Source organism: Apodemus sylvaticus, chromosome 19, assembly GCF_947179515.1.
Source record: "Apodemus sylvaticus chromosome 19, mApoSyl1.1, whole genome shotgun sequence".
NCBI classification, from domain to species: Eukaryota; Metazoa; Chordata; class Mammalia; order Rodentia; family Muridae; genus Apodemus; species Apodemus sylvaticus.
Window position 1 is genome coordinate 17164846 of NC_067490.1, and position 14020 is coordinate 17178865.

Consider the following 14020-nt stretch of genomic DNA (forward strand, 5'->3'; position numbering starts at 1 on the left):
CCCTGCAGAGGCCTTGTAACAATCACAACAAACAGGACTTAGCATACACACACACACACATACACAAACCCAAGCCCATAGAAGGCAAGAATAAAAGGTGCAGAACTAAACCCTTCCATCTTTGGCTACCTATTTTCAAAATCACTATCAGAACATACACTGGAGAAAATACTGCCTCTTCCATAGGTGGTGCTGGAGAGACTGGATATCCACATGTGAGGGAATAAAACAAAACCCTATTTTCTTATTCTATATAAAACAACAACAAAAATTTCAAAACTAAAGACCATAATGTAAGACCTACAACTCTGAAACTATCCAGGAAAACATTTCAAAATATAAGCCCAGGTGAGCATGTTCTGATAACTTGGGATTACAATTGAATTATGGGATCACATGAAATTAAGAAGCTTCCATCCAGCAGAGGAAACAAACACCCAAGAGAGAAGAAAGCCTACAGAATAAGAGGAAAGCATTTTGAACTATATGTATGATGAAGTATTAATATCTGGAATATATGAAGAGATAAAAATTAAATTAAATAAAAACAAATCACTTCAGAAAGAAATGGGGAAATCAGTTGAATAGGCAGTTCTCAAGAGAACATAAGTGGCCAGAAATCATGTGAAAAACTGTTCGACACCGTTTGTAGCAGCAAGTTTAGCTACACCAGCTTGGCTCCCTGTGGGTTGCATGCACTCACCCGCCCAGGAGCTATCTGGACTCTCGAATGGAACACACACACATGCACACACACACACACACACACACACACACACACGTTAAATTTGACATGCTGTGAATAGCTCAAAGACTGGGCACTGATAACTCCTCCTAAACCTTCCTCTGCTGGCAATTGCAACCCTCTGGTACTCCTGAGACTCCTAACCCCGCCCCTTGCTACTCCAGGCCCAATTGGGGAAGTGGCCAGTGACCACATAGCCAAATTCTTACATGGCTGGTTGGCTCTCTGTCCTGAAGTTCTTATGCACCATCCTTCTTCCCTGAATCATGGAGATGCTCTGTCTTCCTTCCTCCCAGTTCCTAGCCCATGCAAATATAAAGGTCCCACCTCAGTCTACCTGCCCAGCCATTGGCTGTTGGCTCTTGATTGATCAAAAACCAACTGGGGACAAGGACCTTCAGCGTTTGGACAGGCAGATTCCCAATTTTGGGGCCGGCTGGATTAATTCAATCCTCAGCAACCCTTAGCCCGCAAATGAAATGCAAATGAACATTACATTGAGATGCGACTCACTCCAGTCTGAATGACCACAATCAAGAAAACAAAGGATTCCTGCTGGAGACTTGGCTCAGCAGTTAACAGTGTTGGTTCACACCTGCAGAGGACCCAAGTGTGGCTATCAGCAGCTATGAGAAGGAGCTCACAACTACCTGCCTTTTAATTCCAGCTCTAGAGGGTCCACTGCTTTCTTCTGCCTTCTTCAGGACCCTCGTGCACACATGCATGCATACACAAGCATGTGCACTCACACACAACATGCTTATAAAAGTCAAACAAGTGACAGCAAGTGTTGAGGAGGATGTGGGAAGACAATCTCTCACATACATGACGTAAAGCAGCCACTACAGACATCAGAGTAGGGGTTCCTCACAGACCATAAAGAAAAGCAACATGTCATACCACTCCTGGAAATAGACCCAAAGGACTCACAGATGTACCTGCACTTCTGTGACTATTGCTGCACTGTTTTCATAGCAAAGAAATAGGACCAGCCTAAATGCTATCAGTAGATGAATGATAAAGGAAATACCACTTCCAATTTCATGATGCCACCTTCAGAAACACACACACACACACACACATAGCATCTAAGGAATATGGCATCAAAGAGGGAACTGTTAGGGGGGAGAAGGCATTTAAAGGAAGAACAAGAGAGGATACAGGATGCCCTGTTGCTTTTTGTTACTGTCTTAAAACCATAGCCTAAAGCAACATGGGAGGAAAGGGTTTGCTTATTTATTTAGCTTCCATATTCCTACAGTAGTCCAACATCAAGGCGAGCCAAGGCAGGCACCCAAAGCAGGAGCCTGGAGGCAGGAACCAAAGTAGAGACCTTGGTGACACTCTGCCTGCTGGCTTGCTCAGTTACCTGTCTTACACAGCCTAGGTCCACCTGCCTAAGTGGAGCCCACAGTAGCCCAGCCTCTCCCACATCAATTAGCAATCAAGAAAATGCCCCCATGGACATGCTCATAGGCAATTCCAATGGGAACCATTCCTCCGATGAGGTCCCCTTTTCCTTGAGTGCTATGACATGCTAGGAAGGAAGGAAGGAAGGAAGGAAGGAAGGAAGGAAGGAAGGAAGGAAGGAAGGAAGGAAGGAAGGAAGGAAGGAAGGAAGACAAACTATCACATCTTCTTTTGCTGTAGAATCAATATTTAAACACACACACACATACACACAAAACCAGGGGACTGTTACAATGAGGAAGGCACAATGGGATTTGGCAGGGGTGGCATTTAGAAAAGAAAATGTGACCAAGTCATTACAGTGGTATGTGTGAACAACAATGTCACGACGAAACCCATTTAATTATCTTTGTATACTAACCAAAAAGTTGATCTTTTAAGAAATAAAAATCGACTTTTAAATGTGAGGAAGAGAGGAAGGAGGAGAAGAAAGAGGAGGAAGAAGAGGAGGGAGGACGGAGGAGGAAGAAGGGAGGAGGGAGAAAGAAGGGAAGAGAGAGAAAGAAGAGAGGGAGGAGGAGAAAGAGAAGGAAGAAGAGGAGGAAGAAGGGAGGAGGGAGGAAGAAGAAAGGGAGGAGAAGGAGAAAGAGAAGGAAGAAGAGGAGGAAGGAGGGAAGAGGAGGGAGGAGGGAGGAGGAGAAAGGAGAGAGGAGGAGGAAGGAAGAAGAGAAATGAGGGAGGAGAAGAGGAGGAGGAGAAAGGAGGAAGAGGAGGAAGGAGGAAGAGGAGGAAGAGGAGGAGGAGACAACAATGACAATGCATATCCACATATGCCTGAGCCTAACCATGTGCTGGGCTTGACACAATGGTCTGCTGTGAGGAATGTGAGCTACCTGACTCAGATATGTTTACCCAGAGATCTCATCTCGCCTGGCCACCCCATCACATGGTCCCTGTAATATCTTGAGGATTTAAAAAGTTCCCCGAGACTGTCCCTGGGTGATATCTCCACGGTTGTAATCAATGACTCCACAGCTGAATGTTGCCAGCCTAATTTAGCTAGGAAACCCAAAGGGACTGGTCTTAACTGGCAAGACATCACTCACCACGACCTGTGGCTTAGCAGATCCTGTGACTGCTGACAGCAGCACAGCACACAGAATATTCCGGAATGCTATCGGCTCAGAGAGCTAGATCCTGTGGAAAGGAGAAAGTCCGGCACAGAGGCTAGGGGAACGGCTCTCAGGGATCTCTGGAGGACTGATTGCTCACCGGAAGCTGCTGAGGACGGCAGCAGGCTCACTGAATAAGGAAAGCTTACTGGTGACCTGACACCTGGTTTTCCTCACAGTTAACAGTCTGGGAACTTTCCAAAGTCTTATATACATATACATAAGTGTATATCATGGTTTTTTTTTTTTCAACCATCACCTTTGAGAGTCCGGTTAAAGCACAACTCATCACCCCAAATAGTTAAAGAACTCCTGCTCTATCCGGTCCCTCATAGAACCATCTAGGTCCATACTTTTTCTTAGCAGGTCATGCGCGAATGAGCACCACAGACTCTCATCCATTTTTCTGACCACAGTAACATTCCCAGTTAGCATCCCAACCACACGCACGACAATAAAACGGTTTTCAGTTTGTTGAACTGGAGAAGTTTAGCTGGCTAATACCATTTCCCGGTCAGCTCCCTTCTGCTAAGCGCCCATACCCAAACGACCACACCTCACGTTCCATACGTAAGCATGCGCGCTTTAGCCTTGGGATTGGTTTGTTTGGTTTTGTTTGCTCCGTGCTGTTCTGAAATATGCATGGGAATGGGCTGACCTTATTCTGGGCTGTTGGGGTGGGAGGACGGGCGAGCTGGTCGCGGCCCAACAGAGACAAGCTCAGAAGAAAAGAGGTCTGTTGGGATAAGGCAGGAGGGGCAGATTCCTCATCAGTGAGGAAATAACATGGCGTCCAACTGTGAGTTCCTGAGGTCAAACCAACAATATAATCAATGACCGGAAGGAGGGTGCAGCCCTGCAAGAAGCAACATGGAGCAGGAAGACTTACTTTGGGTCACTGTTTAAGGGACAAAGGTCATCATGGTGGGCAAGGCATGGGGCCAAGAGCTTGAGACTGGTAGTCGTGTTACATCTGCAGTCAGAAGGCACAAAGACAGAAAGTGGGGTACAGGCTCTAAAGTCTTAAGACCGCCCCTTAGTGACCCAACTTCTTAAAAGGTAACAAGGGTTCAAACATGGAAACCTGCGGGAGAACGTCCCCATTCCAACCACAGCAGAGTCAAATGGCGGCCCATGACTCCACTTCAAAGAGTGGACCATCCTTGTTGGGGTTCTATGCTCCTAAATTTAGTACGTCGGGCACAGGCTGTGTTCTTATGACTCAGACTGCACTGCCTTCAAAAACAAAATTCTAAAGGTCACGCTCAGAGGCAGAGCTTTCCCCGTCCCCTGAGTGAGGGCAACAGTAATCCAAACACAGGGTCCCACAAGACAGCTCACAGAACGAGCCCTTGAATTCTTTTCTTCTGTTTATTTCCAGAAGAGACTTTCCGTAGACGGCTGTTGTGCCAAGCTCCTGTCAGAGGGTCATGCCAACCTTCTGCAGGCAGCTTTCTGCCCATATCCTGGCTCTGGATTCAGAGCTCTGTCCAAGGAGGTCTAGTGGGGCTGAAGCCAGCCCTGGGCTGCTTCTGGACTGAGGTCACTGGACAAGACTTCGGTCAACACAGACACTACATCTGTCCTGCTAGGATCACACTCTGGAGGTACCCACTTCAGCTCAGCTCCTTATTTGTGCGAGACCAGGCAAAGGGGACTTAATGTCTCTCAGACTCAGGTCATCCCATGCAATTGATCTCATGAGCGACAGCTTTCTGAGCCCATCGAGACCTAATGAGATCTCAGGTAAAAGCAACTGGCAGGGTATGGATTCGAACACCATCACTGGTGGCACATCAGGATTGACAGAGATCAGAAAGGAGCACGGAATGTTCTCGGTCATAAAACAAAGGGCTACACAAATTCTCCTCCACAAACAGACCTACCACCCTCCCCTCCCTGAATCTCAGGACTTGCGATCTTCAAACAGAAGGTGAGGAAGGCCCTGTGCATCTCTCTTGAATGCAACGAGGCTTCTCTTCAAGGCCCCTTTAAGTAGCTTCTCTGACTGCGACGAAAGCCAACCAAGTTAGGAACCCTTGACTCACATGCTGGTGGCAAGTGTACATACAGGTCAGCCCTTCCAGGAAGCAGACCAGAGGGTGCAGTGAAGCTTCTGAACAAACTCACTCACCTTGGTTGAAGTCGCACCGTTTCCTGGCACCTGAAGATGCTGCTTTGAGGACTCTCATGGGCTGGTGTTCCCGCTCTGCCCTGACACTCTGACTGGCTGGGCACCACGTGCTCTGTCTCCTACAAGACAAAAAAAGAGCCATTCTACAGATGAGCTGTCTGAGGCAGTCATTTCCACGGCACTACCTCTGGGCTGGGCTCAGTTCAGGGCAAGAGGCAACTACAGATACTACTCGCTCTCTTGACCTCCATGTAGGAAGAGAGACAACTCAGTGACCAAATTTAATAGGCATTTTTTTCTCCCACTCAATTGATAATCTGAGTGTAGAGAAAGAAGGGATACCACTTCCAAAAATATAAGATTTTTTTTTTTTAGGCATTAAAAATGATATAGTAAGGACTAGAGAGATGGCTCAACAGTTAAGAATTTGTACTCTTACAGAGGATATGAACTCAGTTCCTAGCACCCACACTAGCAGGCAGCTCACAACTGTCTGTGACTCCAGGCCCAGAGGTACACACCCATTCTAGCTTCCATAGGCAGCTATACTCAAGTGCATACATGTACACAGAGGCACAGAGTGCTAAGACGTTAAAATATGCTTTTCAGAGATCCCTGGGTTTTATGAGTCTTTCATCCACATGTATGTATGCATGTGCACCGGGTGCATGGGGTACCCAGAAACAGTTCAGAAGAGGTATTGGATGCCCAGAACTAGAACTACAGATGGTTGGGCTGGAGAGATGGCTCAGCGATTAAGAGCACTGACTGCTCTTCCAGAGGTCCTGAGTTCAATTCCCAGCAACCACATGGTGGCTCACAACCATCTGTAATGGGATCCAATGCCCTCTTCTGGTGTGTCCAAAGAGAATGACAGTGTACTAATATACATAAAATACATAAATCTTAAAAAAAAAAAAAAAGAATTAGAGATGGTTGTGACTCACCATGTGGATCCTAGGACCCGAGCCCAGAGCCTCTGAAAAAGCAACAAGTGCCCTTAACCTCTGGGCCACCCCTCCACACCCAAATAAAATAGCTCTTTAAAGGGTATTAAAGAATACCTCATAATAATAGCTACATAAATTTAATATAGCAACACTTACAAGACTTTTAATTTCTGAAAAAAAATGAATACTCATAGACACAAAAAGGTTGGGAGTTGGTGAGCTAAAATCTTAATAGTAGTATCTGTAAGGATGTCATTTTTGCTACATTTGGGGATCCATATGGATTTCCCAAGTTTCCTATAAGAGAAAGATGTTCTTTCTCTCTGAAGAAATAACTTATAGCTAGTCTGAACACTAAGGCACATTCGTTCCATGCACTCCAAGCCCCGTGTCTGCCTGATCTCTCTCCACTGCCACCTATGTAAATGTGCCTGTCGGTTTACCAGGCATCCACACAGACCCCAACTCCCAAGTGCCCACGATGTCATCGCCACTGATATAAAAACCCTTCTGAGGCCTGAGCTGCAGTGAATAACACAAACACATTCATACAACAACTAACTCTGCTTCAATGCACACACACACACACACACACACACAGAGAGAGAGAGAGAGAGAGAGAGAGAGAGATAGATCTAGGACCCACAATTGAACTCTGACAATCTTTTAGGCAGTGACAAGCCTATGGCAAATTCCTCTCAGAATGAAATGGTCCCTCTGCACCCACTGAATCAGATACTACGATGAGAACCCATGAGTGATTCAGTAATTCCAGATGACCAATAAGCACAGTCAAATTATGTGGGATGTGGGGGTGATGTTGCATTAGTCTCTGCAGAATACATCAATGGCAAGAGAGACCCAGCCTCTTCCAGGGTAATGGGTTAGAGCCATCTAGGTCAAGTCTCCTATAAGTCATTTTTCCAAAATATTAGAATACCCTAGAATGGCCACAGAGTCACCAGAGTCTCCTATCACAGAAAAACTATTACAACCCTTGTTTCACATTTCTGTGCAAGTATCGAAGTGCCAACAATATTTTAGATTCCTTTTTGCTTCGTTGTGGCGGTTCTGAGATAACAATCTCGCTGTGTGGACTCTGCTGGGCTAACCCAAACCTTCGGTCTCAGCCTTCCAATTGCTCTCTTTCCTCTATGTCTGTCTTCCTGCCATCTGGTCAGATGGAAATCTGGCACCCAACATCTTTTCCTGCATCTTCATCAGGCCTCCATGTCACCCCTCATGTGAGTCACGTCTAGTGTCACTGGTGTGATGGACCAAAGCATGAGGACCTGGCTTTGCAACCCTCAAAGTCCCACAGAAAACCAGGCATGGGGATGTGTGTCTTTAATCTAGGGCAGCTCTGGCAACATGGGAGGCAGACACAGGAACATCCTGGGGAACATGCGGGCTACTAGCCTGGGGTACACAAACGGCAAGAGACCCCACCTCAAAACAAGGAGGAAGACAAAGACAGACAACCGAGGTTGTCTCCGGCCTCACACACATGATATCTCAAACAAGGCACTTATAAACACAAACAGGAAGAAAGATTCTGAAAATGTGGCTTCGTTATGAAAAAATGACCTGGTTCTTTATAAAAAAAAAAAAGAAAAAAAAAAAGAAAAGAAAAAAAAAGGTTAGAGAACAAATTCTTTGGTTGTATCTTTAAAATAACTGATTCCCCTGTCATTACTTAAACAATAAATCAAAGTTCATCTGTACACAGCCAGGAGGTAGGATCACATATGCCCCTCTTCTGTATAAATGGCCGGTGGCTCTCATCTAGTTACTAGATAGATTTCTAGGGGAAGACAGACATATAAAGGATGTGTACTTACCTACTTTCTTTTTTTGTTTGTTTGTTTGTTTGTATTGAGACAAGGTTCCACTATACAGCCCTATCTGTACTGGAACTCACTCTGGTTGTATCTTTAAAATAACTGTTTTTAAAGACCAGGTTGGCCTTGAACTCAGAGATCTGTCTGGCCTTTGCCTCCCTAAGGCATGCACCACCACTGGCCAGCTGCATATCTACTTTCTAAATCCAGTGTGAATGTCACATTTACTGACTGCAAGTCGGGCACTTTTTAGTACCTACATTACCTCTAGGAACGGGCTTAATTTCTCCATTCTCTGCAGTGAGAGAAATGAGAGAGAGGAAGTGGGAGGGAGGAGGGGAGGAGTCAAGGAGGGGGAGGAAGGGGAGGAAGGGAAGCCCTACCCAAGCTAGGAAGATGGCCTTTTATGCAAAAGGTAAATTTAAAACGACTTTGAAATACCCACCTGGCATTTACACATTTTAAAGCCTGTTCCCATGACAGTAGACATTTTTGTTCACTTACTAAACTAGTAACAAATACAGCTGGTAACTTAACCGGCCTCAAATCACTGAAATTATATAGTTTCTTGTTAAGAAAAACTGTATTATTTAAAGTGGTTTTCACTGAAAGACACTAATATCAATTCAGTGCTTAAGTCAAAAGAAAACTGGACCATGCCGTGCTACGTGACTGAGCTACAGAGTACATACTCATCTCCCCAATGTAGATCCAGAGTTGGTCCCGCCATCTTTCAGTGACCCGTGTGAGCGCAGCTGTATTTAACAACTCTTAACAGCTGGCCGGATGGTAGTCAAGGATAAGATCGGTATGTGCTTTTCACAGTTGTTTTCCATCTCTGCCCCATACAACGATGGAACAGCACAGGGGCTCTGAAGCGGTGGGGGGAGGGGGAGGGAATTGTAAGAAAAAGCCTTCAGTGAACGTCTCAGAGGAAATGGAGTGGGAGGCAAGAATTAGCTCCCTTGGGTATTTTGAGGAAGAACTACTCCCAGTCTAGCTGCCTCTTTCCAGGAACTTACACCTTCCCGCCTCTTGCCCACAGAGGAGCTTGGAATGACGTCATTCCTCACTCTATTACAGAGCGGATGTGAAGTGTTCCTCCTGGACTCTTGCATTGAGCACTTAATGTCCAGCTGGTGGCGCTATTCCGAGAGGCGGTCATGGGCGATTCAGGGGGTTGAATTTAGCTGACAAAGATAAGTCGCTGGGAGTCTTGAGAGCGTATTATTCCTGGCCGCTTCCTGGTTGCATCTTCTGTGCTCCTGTCTGCTAAGAAATGCAGACCAGCTTCTAGCTTTAGCTCCCATGCGGTGAAGGTCCCACCGCCATGATGTTCTGTCCATGTTCATGGGGCTAAGAGCCGGTGGGTAGAAAAATGCTAATAAAATCATGATCCAACATAAAGTTTGCCTTTCGTGAAGGGTTCTCTCTGTCAAACACTAGGTGACTCTCTGTGGTGGTTTGAATAGGTTTGGCCCCATAGATTCTTGTGCTTGAATGCTTGGCCTCAGGGAAGGTCACTATTAGGAAGTATGGCTTTACTGAAGGAGGTGTGGCCTTGTTCAAGGAAGTGAATCACTGCGTAGGCGGGACTTTGAGGTCTCCTGCGCTCAGGCTCCGCCCAGTGTAGAATCAAGTCTCCTTGAGGCTGCAGAAGACACTCTCCTGGCCATCCTCTGATCAAGATGTAGAACTCTCCACTACCCTAGTAGGCTGCCATGCTTCCTACCTCGATAACAAACTGAACCTCTGAAACTGTAAGCCAGCCCCAATTAAATGCCGTCCCTTATAAAAGTTACCGTTCTGCTGCTGTGAAGATATACCATGACTAAGAATTTATAAAAGGAGGCACTTAATTGAGGACTTGCATTCAGTTTTGGAGTGTTAATCCGTATGTGATGGTTTACATATACTTGGCCCAGGGAGTGGCACTATTAGGAGGTGTGGCCCTGTTGAAGGAGGCGTAGCCTTGTTGGAGTAGGCGTGTCACTGTAGGTATGTAGCTATAAGACCCTCATCCTAGCTGCCTGGAAGCCAGTAATCTGCTAGCAGCCTTCAGATGAAGATGTAGCAGTCTCAGCTGCCATGTTCCCACCTTGATGATAATGGACTGATCCTCTGAACCTGTAAGCCAGCTCCAATTACATGTTGTCCTTATAAGAGTTGCCTGGGTCATGGTGTCTGGTCACAGCAATAAAAGCCTAACGAAGACAATCCATTAGCACCATGGCAGAGAGGATGGCGGCAGGCAGATGTGAAGCGGGGGTGGGGGGGTTGTGGGGGTGTGAAAGCTTACATCTGATCGACAAAGTTGGGGAGGGTGGACACACTGGGCCTAATGTGGGCTTTTCAAACCTCAAAGCCCACCCCCAGTGACACACCTCCTCTAATAGGCCAGCCCTCCCAATCCTTCCCAAATAGATCTACAAATAGGGAATCAAACATTCAAAAACACAAGCCTATAGGACTATATTGGTTTTGCGTGTCAACTTGGCATGAGCTAGAGTCATCAGAAAGGAAATGCCTCCATGAGATCCAGCTGTAAGACTTTTTTTTTTTCCTTTCAAATAACCAATTCGGAAGGGCTCAGCTCACTGTGGGTGGTACCATACCTGAACTGGTGGTCCTGGGTTCTTTAAGAAAGCAGGCTGAGCAAGCCAGGGGAAGCAAGCCAGTAAGCAACACCCCTCCATGGCCTTTGCATCAGCTCCTACCTCCAAGTTCCTATCCTGCTTGAGTTCCTGTCCAGACTTTGACATAATCTGTAATATCTAACTGTGAGTGAAATTAACCCTTTTCTCCCCATGCTGTTTTTGGTCATGTTGTAACAATAGTCTCACCGTAGCAATAGTAACTCTAAACTATGCCAGGGGCTTCATGAATCCCTCTTTTAGTAATCATTAACTGATAACAAATTCTGGGGGGGGGGAGTTAATGAACCCCTTTGCAGAGCAATCATTAAACTATCTGTAGAAACTTGATAAGAGGTTAATGAGCCCCCTCCCCAGTAGCGAATTTTCCCTAATGATAAATCTTTATGGGGGGGCAGGGTCTCACGAGCCCCTCCCTTCAAGCTACCATTAACTGCTCATCCATCTTCAGGAAAGGGTCAAAAGCCTGGTGAGCCCCTCAGACCACCCCCACCCCATGCTGGAAAGCTACTGAGCCCAATCTTGTGCAGGTCTCTGGTCATTAATCACAGCTGCTAATAGGTGCAGAGGGTAACAGCCAGGCCCTGCATGCCAAGGAGACAGCTTTCCACGGCAGCCTCCCACGCCGATCCGTGAGAGCTGAGTGTCCCATCGAACCTCCCCGCACCTACTCGAGAGTGCTCCAGAGCTTTGCAACACATGCATCGTGGCAATAGACCTTTTAACTAAGCATCTCTCTCTCTCTCTCTCTCTCTCTCTCTCTCTCTCTCTCTCTCTCTCTCTCTCTCTCCCCCCCCCCCCCCAGACACACACCTTCTCATGCACTGCAACTGGACTGAGGCTGGGAAAGTCTGGCCTCAGGCAAGGCCTTGAATTGCTTGTTCTACTGGAGAAAAAAAAAAAAAAACAGACATAGCCATCAGCACTGGCAAAATGCAGGCTCTTCCAGTAACATCCCTGCATTAGCCTGACTTTTCAAGAACGGTTTTAGATGAGGGAACTTGGGTGTTTGTATTTTTCAGTGTTTTTTGTTTGTTTGTTTTGTTTGTTTTTTTTTTGCCTTATCATTATTTAAAAAAAAAAGTTTCATGGATGACCGTCTTGTAAAATTCAAACTAGCCATTTTGTTAGACATTTCTGAGCATGTTTAAATCCGCTGGCCTTCAATTTGCTTGTGTAACATTAAACTCCCTCCAAGAGTTGAACAAAATAAGGCATCAAGCAGGGGCTCACAGCCTTGGGCGCTGGGCTGCCAAGCAAGCTGTTTGATCAAGAGAGATTCACGCCTAACCCTCCCGGGATCCAGTCACTGGATTTAAAGAGAAGTGTGATCACCCAGCAAGTCGGTCCAAGAGGCCCCTTTAAGGATGCTTTCAATTCTCTCCAGGCTTAGCAATGGGTCTGTCTTTGTCTGTCTCTTTGTCTGTCTGTCTCTTTGTCCCTCTGTTTCTCTCTGTGTCACTCTGTGTGTCTCTGTATGTCTGTCTTTAAGTGTCTCTCTTTGTCTCTCTGTCTCTGTCTTTCTGTGTCACTATGTGTGTCTGTGTTTGTCGTGTCTCTGTCTCTGTGTCTCTCAGTATGTCTCTGTCTTTAAATCTCTGTCTCTCCATCTCTGTGTGTCATTATCTGTGTGTCTCTCTGTCTCTGTGTCTCTGTCTCTGTGTCTCTATGTCTCTGTGTCTGTCTCTGTGTGTGTGTGTTTCTGTGTGTCTGTCTATCTTTATGTCTGTCTGTCTGTCTGTCTCTCTCTCTCTCTCTCTCCCTCCCTCCCTCACACACACACTTTTTTCTTTGGATGGAGACCTCAGCAGACTAGGAAATCGCATTACTTCAGGGACCACAGGTGCGATGAGAAGAAATGACAGCAGATATGAGAGGGTGTGTACTGGACTCTCAAACTAAACATAACCTGATCATAAGAAGGGAGATTCTGGCCAGGAAATGGCGCTATGTCTCAAGAGAACCAACATGAAAACGGTGGTAATCCTAGAATCGCAAACTTCACCTGCACTTAGGACTTTACCACCTTTATTGAGATGCCCCATCCTTAATGTCAAGGGAACAATACTTCCTCTTTAACAGTTCTCAAGATGTGAGGCTTTGGGGACAAATTTCTTAAAAGTCTCCTGTCTACAACACAGCACAAATCGGGAGCCCACACGCAGTGGCTTCTGCATCTGATTTCCCAGTTGAGTCTTCTAGCCGCTTTGGCTATGGGTTGTCAAGCACACCTGCCACAGACACATGTGTAAAACCTTGGTCACCATGGTGACAGTCCTGGGAGTAGCTTTGGTCTTGTAAGAAGTGGGTCCTTTGCAGGAAGTTCCAAAATTAGGTGTGGTGGTTTGAATGAGTGTGGCCCCATAGACTCATGTCTTTGAATGTTTGGCCCACAAGGAATGGTACTGTTAAATGTGTGGCCTTGTTGGAGTAGGTGTGGCCTTTTGGAGTAGGTGTGGCCTTACTGGAGTAGGTGTGGCCTTGTTGAAGTAGGTGTGGCTTTATTGGAGGAACTGTGTCACTATGGAGCCAGGCTTTGAGGTCTCCTTTGCTCAAGCTCTGCCTAGGGTGGTAGTAGGATTTTCGTTTTTTTCTTTAAAAACCCAGTTATGTGATGTGAATACGTTTTTGTTTTAATCCCTGGTGTGAGATATGGAGTTGTTTCAGTTTGTCCACAGCCCTTAACTCTTGACTGTCTCGTGCTCTAGGAAGGGCATGATTTTTGCCAACTGCAGATAGTTTATGCTTGGAATTCCGGGGACTCTGGAGAGGGAATAAATGTCAGAGCTCCGAGGGCCTGGAGATGCTCTGAAGAAGAGGTGGCTACTGCTACTGTTGTGGTTTGTCAAGTGGTCATAAGCAAAGAAAAGAGAAGCTGGAGATGTCCTCCTGACTTACAAAGACTGGACTTGCTCCAATGAACCTAACAACCCTAATCAGCAAGAAGAAGCCTAAAGAGATCGACAGCCCCCTTTCCCTCTAACCTTCTTTCTCTTCGACCTCGTGTTGGGGGAGGGGAGGTGGGCTGTGGAAGGGATTAGGGTGGAATAAAGGTTGGAAAAGCGAGAGATGTAAGAACCCAATAAAATAGTCAAAAAAAAAAAAAAAAAGAAG

General features: G+C 46.1%; 1 protein-coding gene across 3 annotated transcripts in view; it reads right to left on the reverse strand.

Annotated features, from left to right (window-relative positions):
• Fam13c (family with sequence similarity 13 member C) overlaps positions 1–14020 on the reverse strand; it is a 113445-nt gene that overhangs the window by 70333 nt on the left and 29092 nt on the right. For all 3 annotated transcript variants that reach the window (XM_052164161.1, XM_052164160.1, XM_052164159.1), the window contains one exon: positions 5462–5580. In XM_052164161.1, the coding sequence (XP_052020121.1) occupies positions 5462–5580 (119 nt within the window). The remainder of the gene's footprint in view (positions 1–5461; positions 5581–14020) is intronic.